General features: G+C 38.3%; 1 protein-coding gene across 19 annotated transcripts; it reads right to left on the bottom strand.

Moving 5' to 3' along the window:
• Positions 1-5,982: 5,982 nt before the first annotated feature.
• ESD (esterase D) lies at positions 5,983-25,560 on the bottom strand. 19 transcript variants are annotated; one of them, XM_025262987.3, is made up of 13 exons: positions 24,807-24,953; positions 23,734-23,826; positions 22,390-22,461; positions 21,547-21,595; positions 20,346-20,451; positions 19,280-19,357; positions 18,620-18,708; positions 16,603-16,701; positions 14,543-14,667; positions 13,166-13,285; positions 12,362-12,460; positions 10,250-10,417; positions 5,983-6,213 (listed from the first exon to the last, which is right to left on the bottom strand). In XM_025262987.3, the coding sequence occupies exons 6-13, from the start codon at positions 19,345-19,347 to the stop codon at positions 6,133-6,135; spliced, it is 849 nt and encodes a 282-aa protein (XP_025118772.2). In that variant the 5' UTR covers positions 19,348-19,357; positions 20,346-20,451; positions 21,547-21,595; positions 22,390-22,461; positions 23,734-23,826; positions 24,807-24,953; the 3' UTR covers positions 5,983-6,132. The 19 variants fall into 19 exon arrangements, with proteins under 19 accessions (XP_025118772.2, XP_025118776.2, XP_044782736.1 ...); XM_025262991.3 differs by having other exon boundaries at positions 19,280-19,354; XM_044926801.2 differs by lacking the exons at positions 20,346-20,451; positions 24,807-24,953 and adding an exon at positions 25,504-25,560 and having other exon boundaries at positions 19,280-19,418.
• Between the last annotated feature and the right edge of the window lie 1,602 nt (positions 25,561-27,162).

Here is a 27,162-nt window from a genome sequence, read left to right as displayed (position 1 = left end):
GGTTGCAGTTGGGGACTGCTGAGGGTCTCATATTTGCATAGGCATCCTCAGCATAAGAACTATTATTTACAGTCGCCTATATTAATTTACCAATGCATTATGTATAAGGCATATAGAAAAATATACATATTTTAATAGGGAATGAAATGAAAATAAACAAAGGCAGAAACTCTATGACATTCCTATGGGTGATCTCTAAGGAAAGGACATCTCACTCAGGAGTCCTCTGTCACTGCTGCTGCTGCTAAGTCGCTTCAGTCGTGTCCAACTCTATGCGACCCCATAGATGGCAGCCCACCAGGCTCCCGTCCCTGGATTCTCCAGGCAAGAACACTGGAGTGGGTTGCCATTTCCTTCTCCGATGCATGAAAATGAAAAGTGAAAGTGAAGTCGCTCAGTCGTGTCTGACTCTTAGTGATCCCATGGACTGCAGCCCACCAGGCTCCTCAGTCCATGGGATTTTCCAGGCAAGAGTACTGGAGTGGGTGCCATTGCCTTCTCCGTCTGACACTAGTGCATTGATTACTAATATCTGGGTGGGATGAGAGTGATTTCATATGGGTATCTTATCTTCCTATGCTCCACGGTTCTGTGAGTTAGAGGGTGAAGGGACTCTTGTCTACACATTTTCAGATGAGGAATCAGACTTATAAGGATGAAATGAGCTGCTCAAGTTACCTTATGGAAGCAGGAGACATATCAGGTTAACTTTTTTCTGAAAGTATCATTATAATAATTCTATCTTTAAAGTGTTTTTAAATCAGAACTTAAATTCTCAGGGCTGTAAAGAAAGTGAGAAGTGCATGGGACTTCCCTGGTGGTCCAGTGGTTAAGAATCCACCTTCCAATGTAGGGGATGTGGATTTGATCCCTGGTAGGAGAAGGCGATGGCACCCCACTCCAGTACTCTTGCCTGAAAAGTCCCAGGGACAGAGGAGCCTGGTAGGCTGCAGTCCATGGGGTCGCTAAGAGTCAGACATGACTGAGCGACTTCACTTTCACTTTTCATTTTCATGCATCGGAGAAGGAAATGGCAAACCACTCCAGTATTCTTGCCTGGAGAATCCCAGGGATGGGGGAGCCTGGTGGGCTGCCGTCTATGGGATCGCATAGAGTCGGACACAACTGAAGTGACTTAGCAGCAGCAGCAGCAGCAGGGGAACTAAGATCCCAGATGCCACAGAGCAACTAAGCCCGTGCTCTGCAACGAGGACTGTGTGCTGCGCCTTGAGAAACCTGCTCACCACAAGGAAAAGCCTTTGTGCTGCAATGAGACCCAGCACAGCCAAAAACACACACACTCACAAAGATGTTGACATGGATGGGTGTAAGCACTGTTTTTTCTTCCTGGCTTCAACATGTATTAAACATTAGTGTTTAAAACTCATGTTTTCCAACTTAAAATATGCTATGTGCACACATTTCTTGTTAGTAAAGTTGACCGCAGCCATCAAAACTAAAGCCAATTTGTCTCTCATCCAGTGTGTATGTTCACTGTGGCCAAATACAAGAACAGCATTTTTTCTTTTGAGAATATGTTAAAAAGCTGTTTGGATAATTTGAAATGTTTATGAACTCTTCAAAACAAAAATTCATGTCTACTTGTCACAGTTTATTACACATATTAAAAATATTTTTTAAATGTCAGTTTGGAATTTTTCCACTGTAAGATTTCAATAAATAATTTTTATCTGGACTCCACTTGCATATTCAACATTCAGAGAGCTCACAAGCCATCACACATCACCTTCACTTCTAAGTGGTTTCTAAGTGAGATAACATTATTTGACTCCATAAATGATGTGGCCACTGAAAACTGTATTCTCCCAAATAAACATCCTTGTATAACATCAAGAATCTTTTGTTTCATGCAGTAGTATATTTATGATCTCTATAACATGACTACTTTAGAGATTTTAACACAATCTTCACCAAAGTATAACATATGAAAATGTGTATAAATCTTAAGTGTATGGCCTGATGAATTTGCCAAGTAAACATGCTCATATACTAAGCTCATATACTAACCCAAATGAAGCGAGCATCTCTAGTTCCCTGAAGGACCTTGTATGCTACCCTCTAACCACCTCTGCCCAGGGCCCCATACTCCTGCTATAAGTAATCCCATCCTGACTTCTAACACCACAGATGAGATTTGCCTGGCTTGGACTCTCATATGAAATGGTACATAATGACATATACAGTTTATAATTTTGTACTTGGATTCTTCCACTCAAGATTGTGTTTGAGGGATTTCCCTGGTGGTCCAGTGGTTAAGACTCTGCACTTCCACTTCCGGGGGCACTGGTTCTAGCCTTGGTTGGGGAACTAAGATCCCATATATCATATGCTGGTAAGCTGGTAAGTCGCTTCAGTCGTGTCCGACTCTGTGTGACCCCGTAGACGGCAGCCCACCAGGCTCCCCCATCCCTGGGATTCTCCAGGCAAGAACACTGGAGTGGGTTGCCATTTCCTTCTCCAATGCATGAAAGTGAAAAGTGAAAGTGAAGTTGCTCAGTCGTGTCCAACTCCTAGCGACCCCATGGACTGCAGCCTACCAGGCCCCTCCGTCCAAGGGATTTTCCAGGTAAGAGTACTGGAGTGGGTTGCCATTGCCTTCTCCATATCATGTGGTATGGCAAAAAAAAAAAAAATATTGTGTTTAATGTTTGAGACTGTGTTGCTGCATCTAATTTTAGTGTGTTTATCTCATTGTAGAATATTCCACTGTATGAATACACCGATTTTATGCATACTATTGTAGATGGGCATTTGGGTTTTTTCCAGATTTGGGATATTATGAGCAGTGCTGCTACGAACATTCCCATATAGGTTTTACATACATGTTTGTGCTGGGTACACCTCTGGTGGGATTGTTGGGAAGGGCTGTTATGTTGACTTTAAACTCAACTTTCAAAAAACTAATATCATAGCGTGTGGTCCCATCACTTCATGGCAAATAGATGGGAAAAAAAGTGGAAACAGTGATAAACTTTAGTTTCTTGGGCTCCAAAATCACTGAGGACAGTGACTAGAGCCACAAAATTAAAAGGTGCTTGCTCCTTGGAAGAAAAGCTATGACAAACCTAGACAGCACATTAAGAAGCAGAGACATCACGTTGCTGACAAAGGTCCATATAAGTCAAAGCTATGGTTTTCCCAGTAGGCATGTACAGATGTGAGAGTTGGACCATAAAGAAGGCTGAGTGCTGAAAAACTGATGCTTCTGAATTGTAGTGCTGGAGAAAGTGAAAGTGAAGATCACTCAGTCATGTCGGACTCTTTGGGACCCCATGGACTGTAGCCTGCCAGGCTCCTGTGTCCGTGAAATTCTCCAGGCCAGAGTACTAGAGTGGGTTGCCTATCCCTTCTCCAGGGGATCTTCCTGATGCAGGATTCGAACCAGCATCTCCTGCATTGCAGGCAGATTCTTTAGCCCCTGAGCTACCAGGGGGGCCCCTGGGAGAAGACCCTTTGAATCCTTTGGACACCAAGGAGATCAAACCAATCAATCCTAAAGGAAATCAACCCTGAATAGTCATTGGAAGTACTGAGGCTGAAGCTGAAGCTCCAGTACTTTGGCCACCTGATGCAAACAGCTGACTCACTGGAAAAAACCCTGATGTTGGGAAAGATTGAGGGCAGGAGGAGAAGGGGGCGACAGTGAATGAGATGGTTGGATGGCATCATCGACTCAATGGACATGAGTTTGAGCAAACTCTGGGAGTCAGTGAACGACAGGGAAGACTGGCGTGCACAGTCCATGGGGTCGCGAACAGCTGGATATGACCGAGTGACTGGACATTATGCTGGGTCTCAGCAGACTCTGCCAGCTACGCTCCCATTAGCAGGCCACCATACCGCCAGGCCAACACTTGCGATTTCTGCCAACTTTGGCCATTCAGGGAGGTGTATAGTGGCACTTCATTGTCTGCATTTCCCTGGTCTTATGAAGTGAAACACATTCTCATGTATTTATTAATCATACTTACATCCCATTTTGATAAGTACCCAATTGAATCTTTTGCCCACTTTCCTGTTGGCTTATCTTTTAAATAATTAATTTATGGAGTTCTTTATACCTTCTAGATTCAGGTTCTGTCAGATACGCATTCTGCAAGCACCTCCACCCACCTCATGGCTTGCCTCTACAGGTAATGGCGGCTTTACTGTGTTGTTTTGTTTCGTTAAAGGGAGATTAGAGAGCTTTTACAACATTCACAGGGATCCGGGAAATGAGTCAATTCCTTTGCCTCCTTCTGTCAGGTGACTGTCAGAAGCACACAAAACTAGTATTAGGAGTTCATTTTTGGGTTATTTGCTATTATAAAGTCATGGAAATGGTTCCTTATTATATGAGAGACTGGGAATTTTTTCTGGTAGGAGAAACATTATACAGGTATATAAGAATATTCTTATATATATATAAGCATTCATTTGTCCCCCGGCCAGTATTTGTGACACATCAAAGCAAGTTCCAATTTATTGGCTCCCCATATATCCTTAATGGTCAATTCTGTATTGTAATTGAAGGGTTTTGTCTTTACTAGTTACCATTGGCTATATGTTGGCAATTATTTACTGAGTATTTGAGTGTATTGCATTTACCCTGCAAAACAGCAAAGCGATTATTTTTTTATAATGTTGTGACAATTTGTAAGATAATAGTCCCTAGGAATTCACTTAAACGCTAATCTAGCTATTGCTATGAAGGGATTTTTGCAGACATGATCAAATTCCCCAATTAACTGACTTTGAATAAGGAAGATTATTCTGGATTATCTGGTGGGCCGTACTCAGAAAGTATATAAAAGCAGGATTAAGGGCTGAAGCTGAGAGAGAAGAAACTCCAGCTGTGGACAATGGCCTCAACCCTGCCCATGGAGTCTCTGCTCCTGAAATTCCCCTCCTGCTGGCACTTCATTGTTTGCACTTCCCTCCCTTCCCTTCCCTTCCAAGTCTCATGGATTTCAGACTCGGTTAGCCAACTCCCACAATGACACAGCAAATTCCTTGTAAAATGTCTCTTAATGTACATGTCTACCAATAGTTCTGCTTTTCTGGTTAAATACTCAACAAATACAAAGATCATAGAGTCACACAATTATTTTTCTTTATAAAGGAATCATCTACATGAAAAAATTTGTGAATTAAAAAATTTTTCTTATTAGAGGACACAAGTTTGTTTAGACTTAGAACCATTTGGGTGCAGTTCATTGTAGGGTTCAATCTTGAATACTGATATTTAAATAGTAATAATTTTAAAAAAGTTTAGTCTAATTCACATTTACATAGTACTTATTTTATAACTTTAAAAACCTGATGTCTTCCTCTATTACCATGTAATATGCACTCTTCTTGAATGTTTAAAATGTATAACTTCTGTGCTCGTTAACAGAAAAATATATTTCTTTTAAAACAACCAGAATTCACCTATCATGTTTCAAAAGTGTGTCCATTATGTTCTGGAAGGAACACACTCTGGTACTTACAAAGAGAATCATTACTTTTCTTGGCCGAGTTTATCAAGCTACATTTCTGCATGTAATTAAAGGAAAATATCTTTCACAGTAACATATGAAACAAGTTTCCTTATCTAATTTCAGATCTAATCTAGTATTTAATTCTTGTCTCTTGAGAGAGGTCCATTAACCAACATCCACAAATCCATTTGACTCAACAGATAAGAAATATAGTTGACTGGGTTCTGGAAATCTGACTTCTAATCTTAGCTCTCCCACAAATAACTGTGTAATGATGGGAAATTCACTAAATCTTTCTGAGTCTATTTCTGTATTCACCAACTAACAAATATTCAACTCAGTGACCACTAGAAGCCAAGCAGTTGTTAGACACTAGATACAAAACAATACGGAAAAAGAGCCCATGCCTCTGAATCATTTCCAAATGATCTTGAAAAAGCTGTTAAGTATCAAATATTTCCCAAGTGAACACTGGTAAAGTAACTTTAAAAATCAGAAGCAGGTTTGATATATTTATTCAGTGAGTGATTCAACTACAGAATGAAGCATTTTTAGCATTATGAAATCCAAAGTTTTAAAATCTTATTTCCTTGCAATTCTGTTTATTATAATTTTATAATCCTGAAGAGATTCTCTTATCTGAAGTTTTTCATGCATTCAGATATTTTGCATGATGTCTGATGTGATCAGCAATAAAGGTTGCAATAAAGTAGTAGCTGTGATCATAACCCTAGAAGACAAAACAGAGAGATGTTTATCTACCATTCAGAAAAGTCAATAAAGGGACATTAAGTATGTCTTGCATGTCACTTAATTTGCTTGTAAATAATTAAACTATCACCATATGTGAATGGTTTCTAATCAAAGTAAAGCTTATTACACTTGTACTTCAATATTTTCACTGAAAAAAGAATAGCAAAAATGTAAAAAGAAAAAAAAAAGAAACATTCTGCATAGCCTAGTTTCTAGATGCTGCTATTAATATATGCAAAGAAAAGAAATAACACATTAATTAAATGCACAGAGTAAACATGTGGTCCTATCAACAAGGACATAAAAGACTCAGAATTTAGAGAGTTTAGGAACACGGGCAAGAAGTTCCAAATCCCAAAGGAAACACACAACCACCGATAAGGAAATGTTAAGATACAAAATAAGCACACGTAAACAACACAGAGAAAGAACATGTGAACAGCCAAATGCCCTATCCTGGGAAGTTAAACAGGGCCATCATAAATCACATTAAGAATTTGACCTCCTGTGCAGTAAAAGCCTACTACAGCTGGGGAAAAAGGAATAATTAATTAAATGCTGACATCTCTCAGCAATAAACCAAATAAACCAAAAAAAAAAAAAAAAAAAAAAAAGAATAGGATGGAAAGAACTTAAGGATGTTAAAAACCAGGTAATTTTTAGGACAGCCCTTACCCTGCCAGAGGCAATTAAAATATAAAATAGAATAAACCAGGGAAGATAAGAGTCTAAGAAAGTTTAACCTGATCAAGCAAATGGTCTGACTGGAAGAAAAACGAATTTTTCTAAGCACTGAAGAAACAAAACTGGACCTAATAAAAAATATCACCTGCATTTCAGGGAACAAGGCAAAATCCCTAAGGTTTTGATGAAGCAGTAAATGTTCTCAATCTCTAACTTCCAGCAGTACGCAAAGCATATCTTGGGTACACCAGTTAATAAAGAACTCTACTTTAAAATCATCAAAGAAACTTAAAAGCCATCTGTTTTCTATTTTCAGTGGCCAAACTGTAGAAGTGAATCTGACAGGAATGCTGTCAAAATTAAGGCTGAGCCTTGGAACTATTTGGTTTCACATCACTCAATGATTAGACCAGTCCCAGTTAATTTAAAGCTGAAGGACAGTTTCTTACATAAAGAAAGCTCAGGAGACAAGCATTTGGCACCCACGTAATTCTTGTTAAGAGGTCAAATACGCCCATGATTTTTAGGCCACAAAACCTGTGAAGCATAGTACCAAGTGGTACCTGCCAGTTTTCAGATAAAAAAATGGACCTGACCAAAAACAGGTATGCGTGCATGCTCATTCGTGTCCGACTCTTTGCGACCCCACAGACTGAGCCCACCAAGCTCCTCTGTCAATGAGGCTTTCCAGGCAAGAATACTGGAGCGGGTTGCCATTTCCTATTCCAGAGGATCTTCCCGACCCAGAGATCGAACCAGTGTCTTTTGCATCTACTTGCATTGGCAGGTGGATCCTTTACCACTGAGCCACCTGGGAAACCCTAACGATAAAGCAGATAGTAAGTCCCTCAGACCTGAGGTAGTCTGAAGTCAACTGAAGTTGGCTTGAAACTCTGAAAAGTTGCCTCTTTGGAGCCACTGCCGAGGTATGATCATTGTGCTGCGCATTCAACTAAAACAAACCTAAACGTGATCTGCTCCAGACTGTGCAGTCCCTCAAACTGCCCATGCTGCAAGGAAAGTGGACAGAAAACGGCCTGAGCTAAAAATTGTGACTGATGATTTCAATGCTTTCTCATCTTTAAATAAAAAAGGAAAAGGAATGCTTTGTCTTGACTCTTCACTAAGCACAGACAACTACGTGTTTCAATTGCTTGGGATATAGGCATTTTAGAAATAAATAAATTGACTTATTTTTTCCCCTCAAGAATTTCATCAGTGTTCTAACCCTGCTGCTTTTATAACAAACTCTAGAAATTTTTCAGTCTTTGTAGGAAAGGCTGAAACTTTGCTGTTAGTGGAAACAACAAAATTTCCTGGCATAAACTCAAGGGATGCAGAAGAGGCAACCAACAGCACTATTGCCAAGAAGTTCAAGTCATTTGGGAAAAAACACGCTTTGTTCTATCACTTATAGCTAGAGTTAATAAAATTTAACACACTGTTATCTTTATAATAAAGTTTCTCAAGGTTGATCATTGATCTAAAACATGTAATTCTGATGATAAATGTTCAAATTAATCTATTAATAAAAAAATTCTATTTTTAAATGATGGATAGTCACAAGAAAGAAAAAAGGAATGTTGGGGAGGATGTGGAGAAATCAGAATTGTGCACTGCTGATGGGAATGTAAAGTGGTATAGCTGCTATGCAATATAGTATGAAGTGTCCTCAAAAAATTAAAAACAGAATTACCACATGACCCAACAATTCCACTCCTGGGTATAATAACCAAAATAACTAAAGCAGAATCTTCAGGAAACATTTACACATCTGTGTTTATAGCAACATTATTCACAACAGCTAAGACTTGGAAGCAACCTACATGGTTCACTGACAGATGACTGAATAAGCAAAATCTGGTATATGCATAGGATGAACTATTATTCAGCCTTAAAAAGGAAGAAAATTCTGGCACATGATACAACATGGATGAACCTTAAGAGGACTATGCTAAGTGAAATCAGCTAGTCACAAAAAGACAAATACTGTATGAGCCCACTTATGGGAAATCCTCAGGGCAGTCGCAGAGACAGGAAGTAAAATGTTGGCTGCTAAGGGTTGGGGGCAGGGAGGGATGGGGGGTTAGTGCTTAATGGGAGCAGAGTTGTAATTTTACAAGATGAAAAGAACTGTGGAGAGGAATGATGGTGAAAGCTGCAGGGCATTATGAATGTATTTAACACCACTGAAATTGCACTTAAAAAGAGTTAAGGTAGTAAATTTTATGTGGTATTGTGGTATTTTACCACAAAAAAAAAAAAAGCTGAAAAAAAGTAAAAAAAACCCAAACAGGTGGACAGGATAGGAATGGTCTCTCATCTGGTCATATAAGGATAAAATGAGTTAATGCTGTGAAAACAGTTTTGTAAGCTTACACACTGATCTACTACTACTATTACTACTAAGCCGCGGCAGTCGTGTCCGACTCTGTGCGACCCACAGACGGCAGCCCACCAGGCTCCCCCGTCCCTGGGATTCTCCAGGCAAGAACACTGGAGTGATCTAGATAACACTTATCATTATAAGTTTTAGATCAATGTGCCTGGAATATTACCCATAAACATATTATCCATATGGCATATTACCCATAAACATGAATAAAAATGTTTTTAAAAAGCCTGGCCATGTATAATTTTCAGGGTTCATTTTTCATCCTGAAAGAAAAATTTGGTTTATATTATGTTCTGAAGTGTGTGATTATATAATTTTTTAAAAAATAAAGGCAGAATTTCTTTAATTATAACTATATTAGCATAGAGTTAGGTGAGTAGTGAATAGTCAAAAGTATTTTAGCCAAGGAAAAAGGAAAATCTGCCAACCAATCGAAATCCAGTAATCGTTCTTAAGCAACGAGCAAGCAGCTCAACAGATAGGTTAGTATCTAACTCAATATATAGTGCATATGTGCGTGTCAGACAATACACCGCTTCCGAGGCTAAGAGGTGTAGCTAAAGAGAAGAGTAATTAAGGTGTAAGCTTGTCTTTTTATTTGACTGCAACAACAGCTGCATGTGTAAAGAAAGACACCCGATAATGCTGATGATTAAGTACCACCCAAGCATCAAACTTTGAGCTATTTACTGATCTTACAGTAGGACAGAAAATTGTAAATCCTTTTCACTGCCAAAAGCGTTCCTATTTCTTTGTAATCTGGTCTTAGATATCATCGACTTAATAGGGAGGTTTTCACTTTGTCTTATTATAATTAGAAAATATCTTTACTAGGGGTACCTTTTCAAATTCTAAAATAAAATTTAAAAAGTACTATGGAATCTTGTTTTTTTAATAGTGAATTTAGAGCAAGTTAAGGTTTCCCGGTACTTGCCTCTTGTAATCTGAAAACAACAGGGATTTTCTTTTCTGTACAGGCAGCTATGAAGTTATCAGGCAGTAACTGTCCGTCGGAAAGGAACTCGTCCTCTTTCCCTTGATCAATTAGTATATCCAGCTGAGGACCTGGATAGGACTTCACAAGACAGGTAGCATCATAAGCCTATAAAAAGAGGAGAAATAATGAAAAGTAAATTCACAAGCGCCAGAAAGATATTCTTCAGAATATCCTATACTAGAACCGAATAGAAATTTTAAGTCATTCAAGCTCTAAGGCTGATTAAGTTGGCTTGTCTGGTTTTTATTTATAAGGTCTTCAGAATGCTATTCTCATTACAGCCTCTTCCTTACTTTCAAGCAGTCCTAGACCAACAGCAAGGATTTTATATCTCAAGTATTCTTCATTGTGTAAACTTTTTTCTTCTAAATCATCAAGGTTATTAACCACTTCTCAACTCCAAAAACCCTGATATTTTTCCTTTGTAAATCCTTTCACAAATTGACTATTTCTTCTATTTCAAATAAGCAGTCTATTTTTGTTTCTGCTTTTTGACTAATTCCAGACATATATCTCTCTTTTGCTATCTGCTGAAAACCACCAAATATCTACCATCTCCAGGAACTTTCAGGAAGACTTGAATAACCTGAATTATGTTAACAACTCAAATTTAGTATCCGAGGAGCTGCCACTAGTTACAATTTTCTATTTTACCATCCATGTTTAAATGCTGATCACTCATGTATATTCACTAACCCCACTGATACATTGATCAAGACAAGCAAAAGATTTTCCCTTCTAAAGTATCATGCTTTTTCAGACTTGCTTTCTTTAGTCTTAAAAGGAGAGTGAAAGGAAACATACAAAGTCCAACTAGTGTAAAGTTCTATGATTTCATAATTCTGCATAGCCTCCTTCTTCCAAGAGTAAATTAAATGCTGGCCTAAACACAGCATAATTAAGACAGTAAAATCTACTGCCACTTGGAGAAAAAGGATACACGTTCCTTTATAGGCTACCTCTCCCCTACTTCTCTCAATCAGTTGGTCTTTCACTCAAATCTTCTATTAGACCATAAGGCCCCTGTGGGCAGGAAAGGATCATCACCTTCTTGACAGAAGATTTCAAAACTCCACACAAACACTGCATATGGTGAAAACTCAAACTACTGACGCACAAGAATTGTCAATGCGTTGTTCTCCAAGTAACTAATAGTACCAATTTTTGGCATTCTTGCAATATAATGAAAACCTAGGCCTAAGCAAAACAAAACTTTAATCTAGTGACTAAGACATTAACTTTCCAATTCTGTTAGAATTTCAATGACCAAACTTAAGTAAAATAGGGGTCCATGTGTAAATGATTTTGAATAAACAGCAATGAGACAAAAAAGGTTCCCCCCCCCCCCAACTCAAGTATCTGCTACTTGCTAACAAGCACATGGTGATGAGCTCATTTGCAAAATATTCAAATTCTTGGTAGGAGTGTTCAAATAGCCCATTTCTGCACAGTCTTGGAAAAAAGGGCCTGTTTTATTTTCATCTAGAAGCATCTGCTCTTATGCTTTAAAAAGCAATCTCGCTGTTGGAAATAGACTCATAAATGTACATTACATACACAGTATCTATGTTTAAAGGCTGTTAAGCCTAGAATTAAAAATCTAAACCTGAGAGACACTAGATTTTGAAACAGAAAATAAAAACCCAGGCCTCCTGGTTCTTACCATACAATCGAGCACATAGTTAATAAGAGATAAGTCTAAATTTAGTAATGGGGGTATTTTTCATAATGTTAATTTAGAAAATAAACATATAAATTAATCATTAGCAGAAAAAAGATGTAGCCTCAGAATATCTGCCATAATTCAATACAATTTAAAAAAGATCCTTCATGGGTATTGTTATTGTTATATGTATTCACTTTTGTTAATTATTTTTAGCTCTGGATGTTTGGGCTTCCCTGGTGGCTCAGATGGTAAAGAATCTGCTTGCAATGCAAGGGACCCTGGATCCTTACTTGAATAAGTTAGGAATATAATGTCTGTAGTGCAGCTTTTCAACAAATTTGAAAACTTATGAATGAGTATTAAGACAGCCATCCAGTACCTACCTCCCATTTACTTTGATCTGTTCCCAAATATCCGGTAAAGGCTTTTTTGCCCCAACGACAGAGCACTGGGTTGCAAAGTGGAGCAAATGCTGACACAGACTTAAGGCACAAAAATAAAATAAAATTTACAAACAAGTTATATTTTCGTAAGTTGACTATGCAGAGATATTTGCAACTTGCTTAAAAACTCTGACTTGCCATGAAAATCCCTGTGAACGAGTTTTCTTCTGCTATACTATCAGCTTAGATTATATGCCTCTCCAAGATCCATCATCCTTTGTGTGTTCTATTCAAAGAGCTAATAAAATATAATTGCTAAAGCAACCAAGCAGTACATTACATTTTCATTAAATAAGGCACAAATGAAAGTTTATGATGAATTTCTACTCAGTTTTTGCTTTTAAAATAATAGAAAATCAGAGTAACCTTTATGTGAGAATATTCTTGATAAAAATATAAGTAAATGATAACATACTGCCACAATAACATTAGTCAAGCCTAACTTTTAGGAAAAAAAAAAAAGCCTGGAAAACTATAGTTTGTATAGAAGCAATGAAAATTTCTTGATAATACCCCTAGCAGACCAATGAGAAAACAATGGGATACAAGGCCTATTCTTTTAAATCTGTAGCATATATTGTATGGTCAATTTAATAGTCTTCCCCCACAATCTCTTGAAATTCCCAACACTAGAAAAGTTTAGTTCCAATACTAAACAACAGTATCTAATTTCAATCTCTGTAAGTTCCTAATATTATATTATTCAAGAGAAATATCTGTCACTAGAAGCTTAGGTAATATTACTTTGTATTTTCCAGGATTCTTCAAAGCACAAATCAGAGCTCCATGGCCTCCCATAGAGTGGCCAAAAACAGACATCCTTTGGGGGTCCACTGGAAAATTGTCATTTACAAGTTGGGGAAGCTAGAGAGAATTTAATGGTGGGACAGAAGATATGAGAGAAGTAAGTTTAGACTCTTTCAAAGTTGTATAAAAAAATCAATACTTCCAAATCACAGTCTTAAAATGGTTTACAGCGTAAAGATTTTAAAAAGATGCAGGATAGACAATGATTATATATCACTGGAGAATATATGATACATCACCCTTAGAAAGCAAATTTAAGACAATAATGCAGAAAGAAACTTCAAAATGTTCTAAACTTTGATCCAATAATTTCACTTCCTGGAATCTATTCTACAGGAAAAGTTCTTATGGGTAGAAAAAGTTATACACAAAGATAATCAATGCAGTAATACACATTATGGCAAAAAACATACGTAAACATATAAATAGCTCCATTGGAAAAAAGTAAATCATGGCATATGATGGAATACTATCCAATTCTTAAAATTATGTTACAAATAGATCAGAATATTATAAAATATTTGTTTTATATAACTAAAAACGAACAAGATAAAAATGTTTCACAATTATATGAAAACTACTCATAAAATAAAGTCTGGAATATACCAAAATATAGTTGTCTGGGGTGAAAGAATTACACATGATTAAAACTTTATACTATTATTTCTGAATTTTTATGATGCGGACATTGTTAAAATCATATAAAATTTAGAAAAATGCATAAACTGTACACAAATATTATTAATAGAAGCAATGCTTTACCACTTATCCTTTCTGATTATGATTAATGCCTGTGAAATATGTCTGAATGAACCAACTACCAGAGAAATGCAAAGTGTTTTCATATACTATTTGCTTTGTATAACCTGGTCAATGTAAACAGGTATCAAAATAATTATTAAATTCTTTAAAATTGTATTTAGTGAATTTAAATTGTAGAAAATAGGAGTACAGTACCAGTAAACTCGGGAATCTTTACAAAGGTTAATGAGTAAATATATACTAAATAGGCTTCCCAGGCGCCACTAGTGGCTGCAGCAGGAGACCCAAGAGATGTGGGTTCAGTCCCGGGGGCGGGAAGATCCCCTGGAGTAGGAAATGGCAACCTACTCCCGTATTCTTGCCTGGAAAATTCCATGGACTAAGCAGCCTGGTGGGCCACAGTCCACGGGCCGCAGAGAATGGGACATCTCATCACATATACCAAACAGATTCAACAATACCATACCTTAGTTTAAAAGACTAGAAGGACCTTGTGTCCAAAATCAAACTTTCACAGTCATCGATTAACAATTATAATGTAAACTGAATTACCTCCTTCGTTACGTAAGAGTACATTCTATAGTTAGTTTTCCAAAGATCTTCAGTAGCATCGACATAAAACCCAGCACCAGTGCCAAAGTCCCAGCTGTCCTCTTCTCCTTTAATATTGCAGCCACCTAATTAGAGAAAAGTCTCGTGGTTTCATCTACTCTGTTAGTAATGGCCCACGTTTAATAATACACTTTAAAATGAACCTGAATATTCAGTTGCATCAGAGCAGTTCACTGGACACTGTGAGCTCTCTGGCCTTTTGGCGCACATATGTCCTTGCCCTCGAGTGCGGTCCTGTGACTAGTTCTAGCCAATGAGGTAGGAAAGGGAGGACGTGGTCCTCCAAGCTGGGGCATTCACTGGCTTTCTCTGTTGATGTTAGAAGCTCCTAAGTGTTCTGAACATATCCTCACTCTGTTTTACCTGTCAAAGGGTTTCAACCTTCTTTTTATCCTTCATAAATGTGTTGAAATTTCTTCTCTGATAACCCTCCTCACTACCCCAACACTTCTTTGCTTCTATGTACCACTGTGATCTCAGAAGAGAATGGGGACAAACGCTTGTGCTCAATTCACTATCTTGAACTGACAGTGAAAATGTCTTCTTATATACTCTGGAATCATTCCATCCTGTTTCTCCTATTTATCCATCCCCCCAGTGGAATTTTCTTACATTCTTTTTTAATTAATTAGGTTTTATTTTATATACTTGCATGCAGTTTAAAGTCAACCACTGGGATTTTGAATAAAATCATCAGTTCAGTTCAGTCGCTCAGTCATGTCTGACTCTTTGCAACCGCATGAATCGCAGCACACCAGGCCTCCCTGTCCATCACCAACTCCCGGAGTTCACTCAGACTCATGTCCATTGAGTCAGTGATGCCATCTAGCCATCTCATCCTCTGTCGTCCCCTTCTCCTCCAGCCCCTCCCAGCATCAGAGTCTTTTCCAATAAGTCAACTCTTCGCCATGAGGTGGCCAAAGTACTGGAGTTTCAGCTTTAGCATCATTCCTTCCAAAGAAACCCCAGGGCTGATCTCCTTCAGAATGGACTGGTTGGATCTCCTTGCAGTCCAAGGGACTCTCAAGAGTCTTCTCCAACACCACAGTTCAAAAGCATCAATTCTTCAGCGCTCAGCTTTCTTCACAATCCAACTCTCGCATCCATACATGACCACTAGAAAAACCACAGCCTTGACTAGACGGACCTTTGTTGACAAAGTAAAGTCAACCACTGAGATTTCGAATAAAATCATAGTGATATGTAATTGGATGGAAATGACCTCTTTGTAAGAGTCAGTCTGCTCATCCAGGAACATGGCACTTTTCCACTAACGATCATTAAGAATTTCTTATGGTTTTTACTTAAAAATAAACCTTATTTTAAAAGTTTATTCTGGAGACATTTTATATTTTTGATGCTCTTCTGAATTAAACATTTTATTACATTTCCTGTGACACATGTTTTACTTTTTGTATCATAGGGACTGTGAAAGGAAATGCACTGCTTCCCAAGGCTGGTCATTCAACTTCCAGATAGTTTTAGCTTCCATTTAAATTCCATTTCCTGACCCTTCCAGGGTCACAAAACAAGTTTCAACTATCTGATGGATTGAATTCTCAAATACCTGATATTCTCATTTCTCTAATGTATACATTATAATCACTTGTATTAAAACTAATATTTGTTTAGCTGCATGACTGTTTGATGACTAACAGAAATGAGAAAAGATAACTACATGACAAGACAGGCTACCCAAGGAACAAAAAATTATTTCCTATGCATTTTAAGTTATTTTGGTACTAGTGCTAATATGATAAAGATTAATTGAGTTGCTCAGTCTCTGTTTTAAAGTGTCAATCTATAAAATGGGAATAGCAAAACTGTTAGTAAAATTCAGTGAGGAAAATATATAGTACGGTATTTTAGAGTCATGATGTTGCCTGAAAGATTAGTAAATAGCAAAAATACAAAATAAATTGTGTACATGTTACTCTGCTTGTAACTTAGTCTTAAAGATTTATACTTTTACAAAGGATCTCCGGAATAAGAACACTTACGAGGGCTGGTATCTGGGGCAATGACGACAAGGCCGTGTTCCGAAGCAGCTTGATGATAACCAGATTTTGATATAAAATTTTGTTCTGTGCAAGTTAAACCTAAAGATCAAAAATATTGTTATCCCATGCTTTACTGTAAACGGCTTATAAGCTTTATTTAACAACACAAGAAAGTAAGCTCAGTTCAGTTGCTCAGTTGTGTCTGACTCTCTGCAACCCCATGAACCGCAGCACGCCAGGCCTCCCTGTCCATCACCAACTGCCAGAGTCCACCCAAACCCATGTCCATCAAGTTAGTGATGCCATCCAACCATCTCATCCTCTGTCATCCCCTTCTCCTACCCTCAATCTTTCCCAGCATCAGGGTCTTTTCAAATGAGTTAGCTCTTTGCATCAGGTGGCCAAAGAAGTTTCAGCTTCAACATCAGTCCTTCCAATGAACACCCAGGACTGATCTCCTCACTTACTATTAAAAAGGTTTGTTTGTTTGTTTTAAAGAAATCATGCTGAAAAAGACACTAAAGTTTCTCTTCTCATAAAATTTGTAACAGTATCGATCTAAGAATTGTCTTAGGTTAAATGATGCCTTAGCTGCCTTTTCAAAGTTATGCACTACAATTTCAATTACAGAAATCCTCTGGACTAGATGTGTTTGGGAATTCAGAATTTTTCAAACTGTAGAATGGCAATATGGTGCATAAACCAAATGCTATGACAACCCCAATGGCGTGTTATCAAGTATGTTGATACTACTCCTGCATCAAAACATAAATGTTCACAGTGAGATAATATTATGGTCATCATAATACTAAGATATTTTTATATACAAGTAGTTCTCAGCAATAAAATTTAGACTAATCATCTTTGAATTTCTCAGTGTACTAAGAAGAGAACTGCTACTGCTGCTAAGTCGCTTCAGTCGTGTCTGACTCTATGTGACCCCATAGACGGCAGCCCAGCAGGCTCCCCCATCCCTGGGATCCTCCAGGCAAGAACACTGGAGTGGGTTGCCATTTCCTTCTCCAATGCAGGAAAGTGAAAGTGAAGCTGAGTTAAAATTATGTAGGTACTTAATTTATACCCTTTAAAATGAAATATAATTCTCAAAGACTGATAATTTGGTGAGAAAACATACATTAAGGGAGGATTTAGTCAATCAAAGTTATAAGAAGCAATTTTAAAGAAACAACAATACAACTCTATGACATAATTTGGTTTTCTATGAATCTCTTAAAATGTTTACTTCTAAAGATGAAGTGCCAGGATCTTGTGAAAGAGCTCTCACAATCCACTGGACAGTCTGATATTCACCAGTGTTTAAGAAGAAGTCTTCTGGGATGTTCCAGACTGTTGCCAGAGAAGATCCGGGTCCAATTAAAACATTCTAGAGAACGCTGTAAGAAGTTACTTGTCTGTGGTTTCTAATTACCATATCACAGGTATCCTGATTTTACCTAACATTGTTCTATTTGAGTGGTAAAGTCTCTAAAGAAATGTTTGGTTTAGGCACAAACTAAGTAAGTTTTCTAAGCTTTTGCCAATGAGTCTAGAACTTTATATTTTCTGCTAAATTATGTAGTCTAACTGAAAAAGAAGTAGATTTCCCTGGTTGGCTCAGTGGTAAAGAATCAACCTGCCAATGCAGGAGACACAGGTTAGATCCCTAGGTCGAGAAGATCCTCTGGAAAAGGAAATGGCAATCCACTCCAGAATTCTTGCCCAGAGATCCCATGGACAGAGGAGCCTGGTGGGCTACAGTCCATGGGGTCGCAAAAGAGTCCAACACAACTTAGCAATTACACAATAACAACACAGACATGAAAAAGAAGTAATAAAAGAAATGTAATTCAGTAGGTTTGAAATTGTTCTCAGGATACAGTAAGAGCAGACTATAGGCTCCTAAAGTTTTTTATAGATGGTTAAGAAAACACACCAAAAAGTCAAGATGGAAGAGTAAGATAAGCCAGGAAAAAAGAAAAAGAAACCCCTTTACAAAACTCAAATGCATAACACTTACCAGACAGCCAATATAGCACAGGGCATTTTCCAGTTTCTGCCTTTGGTGGTAAATAGACAGCAAATTTCATTTTGCACTTCAGTTCAACACTATAATTTTAACAGACATCAAAAAAAAAAATTGCCCCTCATTAGTCAGAAAGAAATGTAAAACAAGTGATTTAACGTCCAGAATAAGTAATCTCATCAACATTTTAGGGTATAGCCCCTAGCCCTTGAAGAAAGAACAGGGCCAATTTAGCATACTAATCAACCTGAGCTTATACTGTTCATGGTACACAGTCATCTGGAGAAGAATGAATTAAAAGAATAAATGTAATACCCTCAATATAGCATGAAAATTTTTAAAAGAAAAATTGTTTCTAAAGAAATGTATGAAATAACAAATGTAAAGATCTTAAACTACATGTTTGCTCACAGACACTGAAATGGACCACACCCTTAATTCTTTTTGTATAAATATGAAATTTATATGTAATTTACAAGTAAATATCTTATTACTATCACCAATGTCAAAACTAGGTAAGATAAATTTGATAAAAACCACAGGTTTTCCATGTAAACAGTTATTCATGCAACCGTGATCTTTCATGGGCTTATTTAAAGATTTAAGTAGGTGGAAGCAGAGAGAGATCTAAAATTGTATCCTCTTTGTACTTACCTGTCATGTTCAAAAACTTTCTGCAGTCCGCCAAAGCACTTGCTGCTGGAAACCTGTTTCAGGGCCATTCTTCCCCTACTAGTGAAGAGGGACCTCATCAATCTCCAGAGAATTAGCTCTTAAAAAATCTGCAACAGAACTGTTTTCAGATAAAGTATCTAAACCTACGGCTGTCTGCCACCTCGAATTTTTTCACATGCTAATTTTCTGATAAATAATATTATGAAAGGGACTAAGTTTATTAGGTACACTTAGAGTTGTTATATTCACTTTAGAAAACTTAAGTACTCTGGTATGTCATTACTAATTTATTAACAAGCTTCATGGTGTGTATGTCTGTGGACGGCCCCAAATTCCTTTAAGAAAGCGAGAGAACACAAATAAGTTATTAACTGATTACTTTAGCTTAGAAGATTAAACATTGTTAATAGTTTGCTGTGAACTGTAACAAAAGAGTCAATGGTATGACTGATTATGGCTGGTAAGAAAATGGGAGGAAAATGATGTAACAGTAATGGTTTTGATAATAATAAGAAAGAATATGTATTCAACACTTACAGCATAGGCACTTTCCTATACCTTAAACCAGATCAAATTACTCATCCTAGCAGAGTATTTCAGAGAAAGTGCCGTACAACTTTCAGATCAACATTTCTCCTTTTAAAACAAACCAGCAAGTAAAACATATGGCTGTCCTAAGAGAATTAAAAGTGAAAGGAAAATCGCTCAGTCGTGTCCGACTCTTTGCGACCCCATGGACTGTAGTCTACCAGTCTCCTCAGTCTATGGAATTTGTCAGAAAAAATTTTTGAAGTTTGGTTAATTCTTTTCTCTCCAAAACATCTTAAAGTTTTCATGAATAATTTTAAACTTAAATGTTAAAATACTACACATTATTAATTTTTAATAATAATACCAAAAAAAACCCCACAAAAAACTGGAACACCATCTTTTATGTATGGTTAAGCACCCACTGAGCAACAAAAAACCAGACTGATTCTGATTTGTATTTCTCAAGGAAGGATTCCCTTTCTCTCCTTATTATAAATCAGTAAATCATACCCACTAAATATAAAAATCCTCGGATCCCAGGAACAGGTATTACCACCCTGGTGGTCTGCTCTGTGAAATGCTCTACTGCATGCTCGTCCAGCTGTGCTGCTACGGTTACTCTAAAAAGACATGTAAAAATAATCTTGGAAAGCTTATTCGGGAAATGCCTTTGTAAAAGATTAGTTTCCACCTTACGTTTAGGTAATCACCTCGATAAATCCAAACACTGAGCTTCACGCTGGAAATCTGGGGTGTGACCCAGAGAGTCTGACCTCAGAGCCCCTCTGCTGCTCTGCTTTCCTGCCTCACCAGAGGGTTTTAAAATACTCTTAAAAAAAACTTTTTTTTTTTTCCCAGAAAAGATTGACTAATTTGATAGCATTAGGGTATTACAATTACACACAGAGGAATTACCTTCTATTCAAAGGTTTATGCTTTTAATCTTCAAAAGGCCAATTTTAGAAAAAAATGATGTTATTAGTTACTAAATATTAACTTCAGCCATTCTTGTTCATGACTCTATCTTAAACAATGAATTAAAAGAGACAGAAGTACACTTTTAAAATATATGCACATGAGACCAAAGAATAAAATTTACATGGTGGAATTATTCTGCAAGGAATTCCTATTTTTTAGACCTAGCAGGGACTATATCTGTTTTCCCAAAACATGGTACACCGCGAATATATCTAGTACATGAAAGATATCTAAAAATTATTTGTTGAATTAATGAATACATTTTTTAAACTTTTAGCTACCAATTATGTGAATGTTTTTAAAATTAACTTGATCTTTACCTCTATCGTTTTTATACTTTGCTATTCACCTATTTTAGTAACTCATCACTGGTCTGTTTCTTCTACTCTTTGAATGCTCTTTTTAATTAAAATTCAAAATCAAATACTTTCCATTTGGGCAAAGAAGACAAAGTGAAAATACTGTTTTTCAAATTGGTAGAATGAATTTTTAAAAAACCTTTTAAAGTTCTTTTTCCCCCTAACCACCCATTTTAGAAACTGTCTTCAATTATGAATTAAGAAAAAAGGCTCAACAAAAAAATCAAGACATAAGCTAAGAACTAGATATGATATACTAGGCAATTACACTTTTCACTAAAATTTTCCTAAGCTAAACACAGCATATTTTAAGCCAAGTTACTAGATTTTTTATATTCAAGTTCAAAAGTAATATATCAAAAATAAAGTTTAATGTACCTGTCCAATTACTACTTGCTTTTTGGTCTGTACCAAAGGGTAGATGATCCTGAAAAAAAGACCAAATGATGTATAAATGGGACATACTTTTTACAACAAAGGTAACAGTCCACTATACATTCTCAATAGAGTTATCTTCCTTTCTTAAGGTAGATGACCATCCACCCTGGGTGTGGCAGAATGGGAAGGCCAGCTGATGGAACAGCATCGTCGCTTTACCTAGGCCCATAGTCTAAATAACCTTAATATCTACTTTGCCACAAGGCCTTGTGTTTGGTTAAAAACTTTTCCTGGAATAAGATTCCAATGAAGAAAGGTTTTTTCATTTTCTTTCTTTTTTCTTTTTAAATGAACAGAAAAAAAGTTTTAAATCGTAATTTCAAAGTATGAGATATGATCAACTGCTGAGAGTGATGAAAACAGGAGGGGAGACTAGAAAAGCAGAGGAAGATAAGAGGAAGCCTAAACCCACCTGAATTGCAGGTCAAACTTGTCATGCAGGGAGCATAAAGAAGCGAAGAGATGAGAACTTAAGGACACTGGGCTGACTGGCTAGAGAACATGACCTGGTGAGAAAACTGGGCTTATGAAAGATGGTGAAGTGAGTGCAACACAGGAACAACAGAAATGTGTGCAGCGATGCACACTAAGAGACATTTGTCTGACAGACGTTTCACTTCAGTTCTATGAAGAGATCTTGGGGAGAAATGAAATTACAGAGTGCGATAGAATAATAAAAACACCCCTCTCTGAAACCTCAAAACAAAAACCAAAAAAAAAAAAAAAACAAAAAAAACCCCAAACCCACAGTGCCAATTTTCGTAGAAAGTCAATGAAATGTACCTCAATAATCTTCAGAGAAAAAGGTTCTCTCACTGCATGGTATCAACACATGGAATGCCGATTAGGTAAAAACTATTAAAGAGAAAGGTGTCTTTATTCACAAAGCATCTACTCCTCCAAAAGGCCAAACTGTCAGATCTTACTTTCGTTCCCTTTACTCATTGAGGCTAAATGTTATCTATCTCCAGAAATCTGTATTCTTTGTATTTTACCCATTCTTTCCTTCTTCTCCTGAGCGTCAAAAGTTTTCTACCTATCTCTACCTGGATTTCCATTCCCACTCTCTCACGGACTTTGATCCATTTCTGTGGCTGCACTGTGTCCCCACGCCACTGGCTCTAAATGACCGGCACAGGTCTCCCCAACATCACCCAATTATGGCACTGCTCTCCAGCACTTCTTCGTAAAAATCCTTTTCCTCAACGAAATTACAGGATCTGAGTTCTCTTCCATTCTTTCTTTCTCCTCCCATCTCCCTTTCCTTTTTTGTTTACATTCTTTCCTTAACTCCCATCCCCAAAGTTTCAACTACATTTTTTGTGTGAAAGAATATAAATCTGGCTCTCTCCACTCAATCGTCCTCAAACATTGGTGCCAGAATTTAAATTTCCTGTTGAACTCGTCTCACCTGATGTGCCTCTGGCTAGCAAAACTCAACACAGCTGAAGTTAAGTTCAATCTCCTACCTTCAAACCACGTTTTTCTATTCCTCTTTCTGCTCTCTTTTCCTCTATGCCCATCTTACCCAATTCTGTTTGTAATGTCTTAAAGTTATCCCCCCTTTGAATTCCCATTACCACCATCCTAATTATATGCAAGAAATTAAAACTTAGCTTCCTTTTATGTCTCACTAAAACTGATCCTGAGTAGAGGCCTAGGGCTTTAATCCATTTACCTTACTGCTCAATGGTGCCCTACACAAGTCACAGTCAGGTCTAACATGGTCTACTTGGAATCACTCATCATTTAAATTTGTTTTTAATTTTATTTTAAAATTGTGATAAAAACATAAAGTCTTCTGTCTTAACCATTTTTAAGTGCATAGTTCAATAGTGTTAAGTTGTATAGTGTTAAGTATAGTCAGTCCATTTGAAAACATGGTTAGCTTGCTCACATTAACTAGCAGATGACAAATGCTGGCCCACAGCCAGGATCCTGCTACAGGTGTAGAGAGTTAATCCCACCCAACTATCAGTCCAGTAGCTGAAAACCAGTATGTCACTAAAATAGAAGACATTGGCATTAACTATACGATTTTTTTTCAAGTTTGATTCCATTAAAAGTTCACAAAATTCAAACTATGAACTGACAAAATGAGCAAGATGAATAAAACGCCATACATACTTCAGTCATATTATTAATTGTGTACTAATCATAATCTCTTTTCCTTCATAAAAATTCACATGGCTTGCCCACAGAAGAATTTTTTAATCCACCCTGGAGAAAAAAAGAGCATTCATGAACTCCAGACACCTTAACTTAAATTGTCTTCAATGGTCCCACACTATTTTTCTGGGCTTGTTTAACTTAGTCAAACTCAATCATTCTAGTATAGTCTGGATGTTTCCACTGGGGGCCATGGTACAGTGATTTTAAAATAGGTTGTGGAGCCAGACGCTCCAGATTCAAATTCTGGCTTCACTAGGTACTACTTCCTGGTAGTATTCTGGTCGTGGTAGTGACTGGAGCAAACTTTCTATGCCTCATTTCCCCATTTTATAGATGGGGAATATTAATTATAGATGGGGATATTAATAGGACCAATCCGATAGGGTTGTTAATTCATGCACTTACAACGCTGCTGGCTATGATTACTCACACTATTATTTCTGCAACCTCCAATGCCCTCCAAGGTCCGTGCAAATGTCGTTCCCCTGACCACCCCATCAGAGATGACCTCCACGCCCCGAGACAATTCTGACAGCGCATTTACAACACGATCGGACTTCCCAAGAGCTTGCAACTGCGTGCAGAGAAGAGGGTTCCCCCTCCCGTGGGGACTGCGAACTTCTATGGTCTGCTTCCTCCATGAGTGGGGTGCACATCAATTTCACGCAGAAACAGCTACGGAAACGCAGTGGGCACTTGAGAAACAAGCAGCTGCTCAAAGAAAGAGACTGCAGGCCCGAGCGCCCGGAGTTACAATTCTTGAAGGCTTAGTGGGGAACAAGGGTTTGGGACGAGGCGCCGAGCCTGGGGACAAAGTCCTCCGGCCAGCGCCCCTCCCTCGGCTTCCGGCTCCGGCTCCGGCTCTCCGCGGCCGGGCTCAGGGGCCGCGTTCTCCGAGATCGTACCCACGCGACCCGCCGCAAGGGCTCAGGAGAGTCCGCCCCCACCGGAACCCCCAGTGTCACCCGTGCGACACAGGACCCCGGCGGCCCGAGGACGACCAGGCCTCTGCCCAAACCCAGGCTCACCTCCGGTGGCGGCGGAAAGAGCAGCTGCACCAGAAGTGAAGTGCTCGGCCTAAATATGGCCGCGGGAGCCACCGCCTCGGCCCAGCTCCTCCGGGCCCCCCCAACTCTAGGGCTCCTGTTTCCCGAGCCTCTTCTCAGTCCCGCCCTCCCTTGGCCACGCCCCTTATCTCAGACTTGCCCCTCCCACAGCGCTTGTGGGCCGGTTCTCCCTTTCCAGGACTTGCCTGGTGGGCGCTAGTGGGAAAGAGCCCGCCTGCCAATGCAGGAGACGTAAAAGACGCCGGTTCGATCCCTGGGTCAGGAAGAGCCGGTGGAGGAGGGCGTGGCAACCCACTCCAGTATGCTTGCCTGGAGAATCCCATGGACAGAGGAGCCTGGCTGGCTCCATACAGTCCATGGGATCGTAAAGAATGTGACACGACTGAAGCAACTTAGCCGGCAGCCCCTTGTCGTAAGATAAGACGCCCCCCACGTCAAGGACAGGCCTTTCCCCCTATCCCCACCCTCCCCGACTCCCTCCCTCCAGACTCGTCTCAGAGGACGCAGGATAATGCCCAGGCTTGAGTGAACCTGAACTCTGGCCCCCGCTTAACTCGTGTAAAATGTTTTCATGTAATCTTTTGAAGTTTTTTTAGAAACCAGGAGATAACTTCAAGTCCCTAGCCCCCCACCATCCCCATCTTTCCAGTTCACCTACTTGATTGCTGGAGTGAAATCGAAGCCATTTAAAAAATCTGTGCTGGAAACATAGAAGGAGCTTCGCCAGTGTCCTGTTTTCTCCCTTCTCTCAATGTTAGATGAATTGAGCAACAATAGTTGCTGGTTGCTGACTTAACAACAAATACTTGCTTGACCTTCTCTTTCTGTTGCTTGTTTGTTTTAACCAAATTGATCATTAGTGTACTTTGCCCATTGAGGAAATTAAATATGATTACATAAAAAGCTTAAAAAAAGTTTTTTTAGCCAATAGTTAGACTGAGAAATTTTAATGACATCTTTTAAAAGACAAGGCTGGCTTTTGGGGCATGCAACATGCCCAGTGGAACAGGACGTCAAAAGGAACCTGCGCTTAGTATAATTGATTGCTATGCCACATTGTTAATGAATTTTGAAAGGGCCCCGGTATTTCCGTTTTACACTAGGCACTCAGTGCAAATGATGTCTAAAAGCAGTGGTAGGCGAACTGTTGCTCACAAAAGAGTGGTAATTGGAACTGTTGTTATAAGTATAGATGTCACACAGGAGATTACCCATCAGCATTTTTCCAGTGGCTCAGGCCCCTTTGGCCATAGCCAGCTGTGGATTGAACTAATCTGAGGAGCTGTGGATCCAGTGGAATTCAGGCTGAAGATAGTATTTATTTAATCAAAATGATGCTTATATTCTGAGAAAGCATTGAAATGAAAATTTCAGTTTACTTTCTACTATTTTTTAATATAAATTACTGAAAAGGGAATTTTCTTCAAACTGAGTTTCACAACTAAAATAGAATACCCAAACTTGCAAGTTATTTAAAATTGATAGGAAATATTTGTAGAGAGTTAAGGGTATTTATTTGATAAATGGATTGCTGTGGGTGCAGACTAGCCTAAGAACTGTGACATAAAGTCTTCTATTGAAAGGTTCTTGGGTTGATACAGTGTGATGATAACCACAAGTGAAATTTGAAATACCTTTTACTCAACATGAATACAGCTATAATTTATAGCTTCAATAAATTTGTTTCTTCTTTAATACTATATATATATAATTTTATAATATATAATTTGAAGAGATATATGTATGCACCCACCACATTCATTGCAGCATTATTTAGAATAGCCAAGACATGGAAGCATCCTAAGCATCCATTGATGGATGAATAGATGAAAAAGATGTGAGATTTTTATGTATATATGCACAATGGAATGTTATTCAGTCTTAAAAAAGAGGAAAATATCAGTTGGTACAAGGTAAATGAACCCGAGGGCATTATGCTAAATGAATATATCAGACAGAGAACGACAAATAGTGAATGATTTCATTTATATGTCGGATCTTTAAAAAAAAACAAAACTGAGAGCTCCTGGATATTAAAAACAGATTGATGGTTGCCAGAGGTGGTGGAGGGGAGTGGGGAGGGTGCGGGTTTGGGGATGGAGGGGTGGGGATGAGCAAAATCATCCAGATTCCTAAACTTTCCAGATTTCCAGTTAAGGAAAATGAGTCCTGGAAGGCAGTTCAAATGACAGAATAGAAAAAGCTTCAACTCACATACTCTGAGGGACACACTTAGTCTACAGCTACTGAGGGTACAGTTCACTCTGAAAATGACCTGAAAATTATCTGAGCAACTCCTATACATCAGCACATGTCC

Source organism: Bubalus bubalis, chromosome 13 (assembly GCF_019923935.1).
Source record: "Bubalus bubalis isolate 160015118507 breed Murrah chromosome 13, NDDB_SH_1, whole genome shotgun sequence".
Lineage (NCBI taxonomy): Eukaryota > Metazoa > Chordata > Mammalia > Artiodactyla > Bovidae > Bubalus > Bubalus bubalis.
The sequence above is the reverse complement of the archived record's forward strand: the minus strand, read 5'-3'. Positions and strand labels throughout refer to the sequence as shown.

Coding starts and splice junctions, on each gene's coding strand:
- ESD (XM_044926801.2), bottom strand. CDS start 19,377: ATGAGGTCCCTCTTCACTAGTAGGGGAAGAATGGCCCTGAAACAGGTT. Junction 18,709..19,279: donor AAAGTTTTTGAACATGACAG/GTAAGTACAAAG, acceptor TTAAAATTATAG/TGTTGAACTGAAGTGCAAAA. Junction 10,418..12,361: donor CAGATCAAAGTAAATGGGAG/GTAGGTACTGGA, acceptor CTCTTTTTATAG/GCTTATGATGCTACCTGTCT.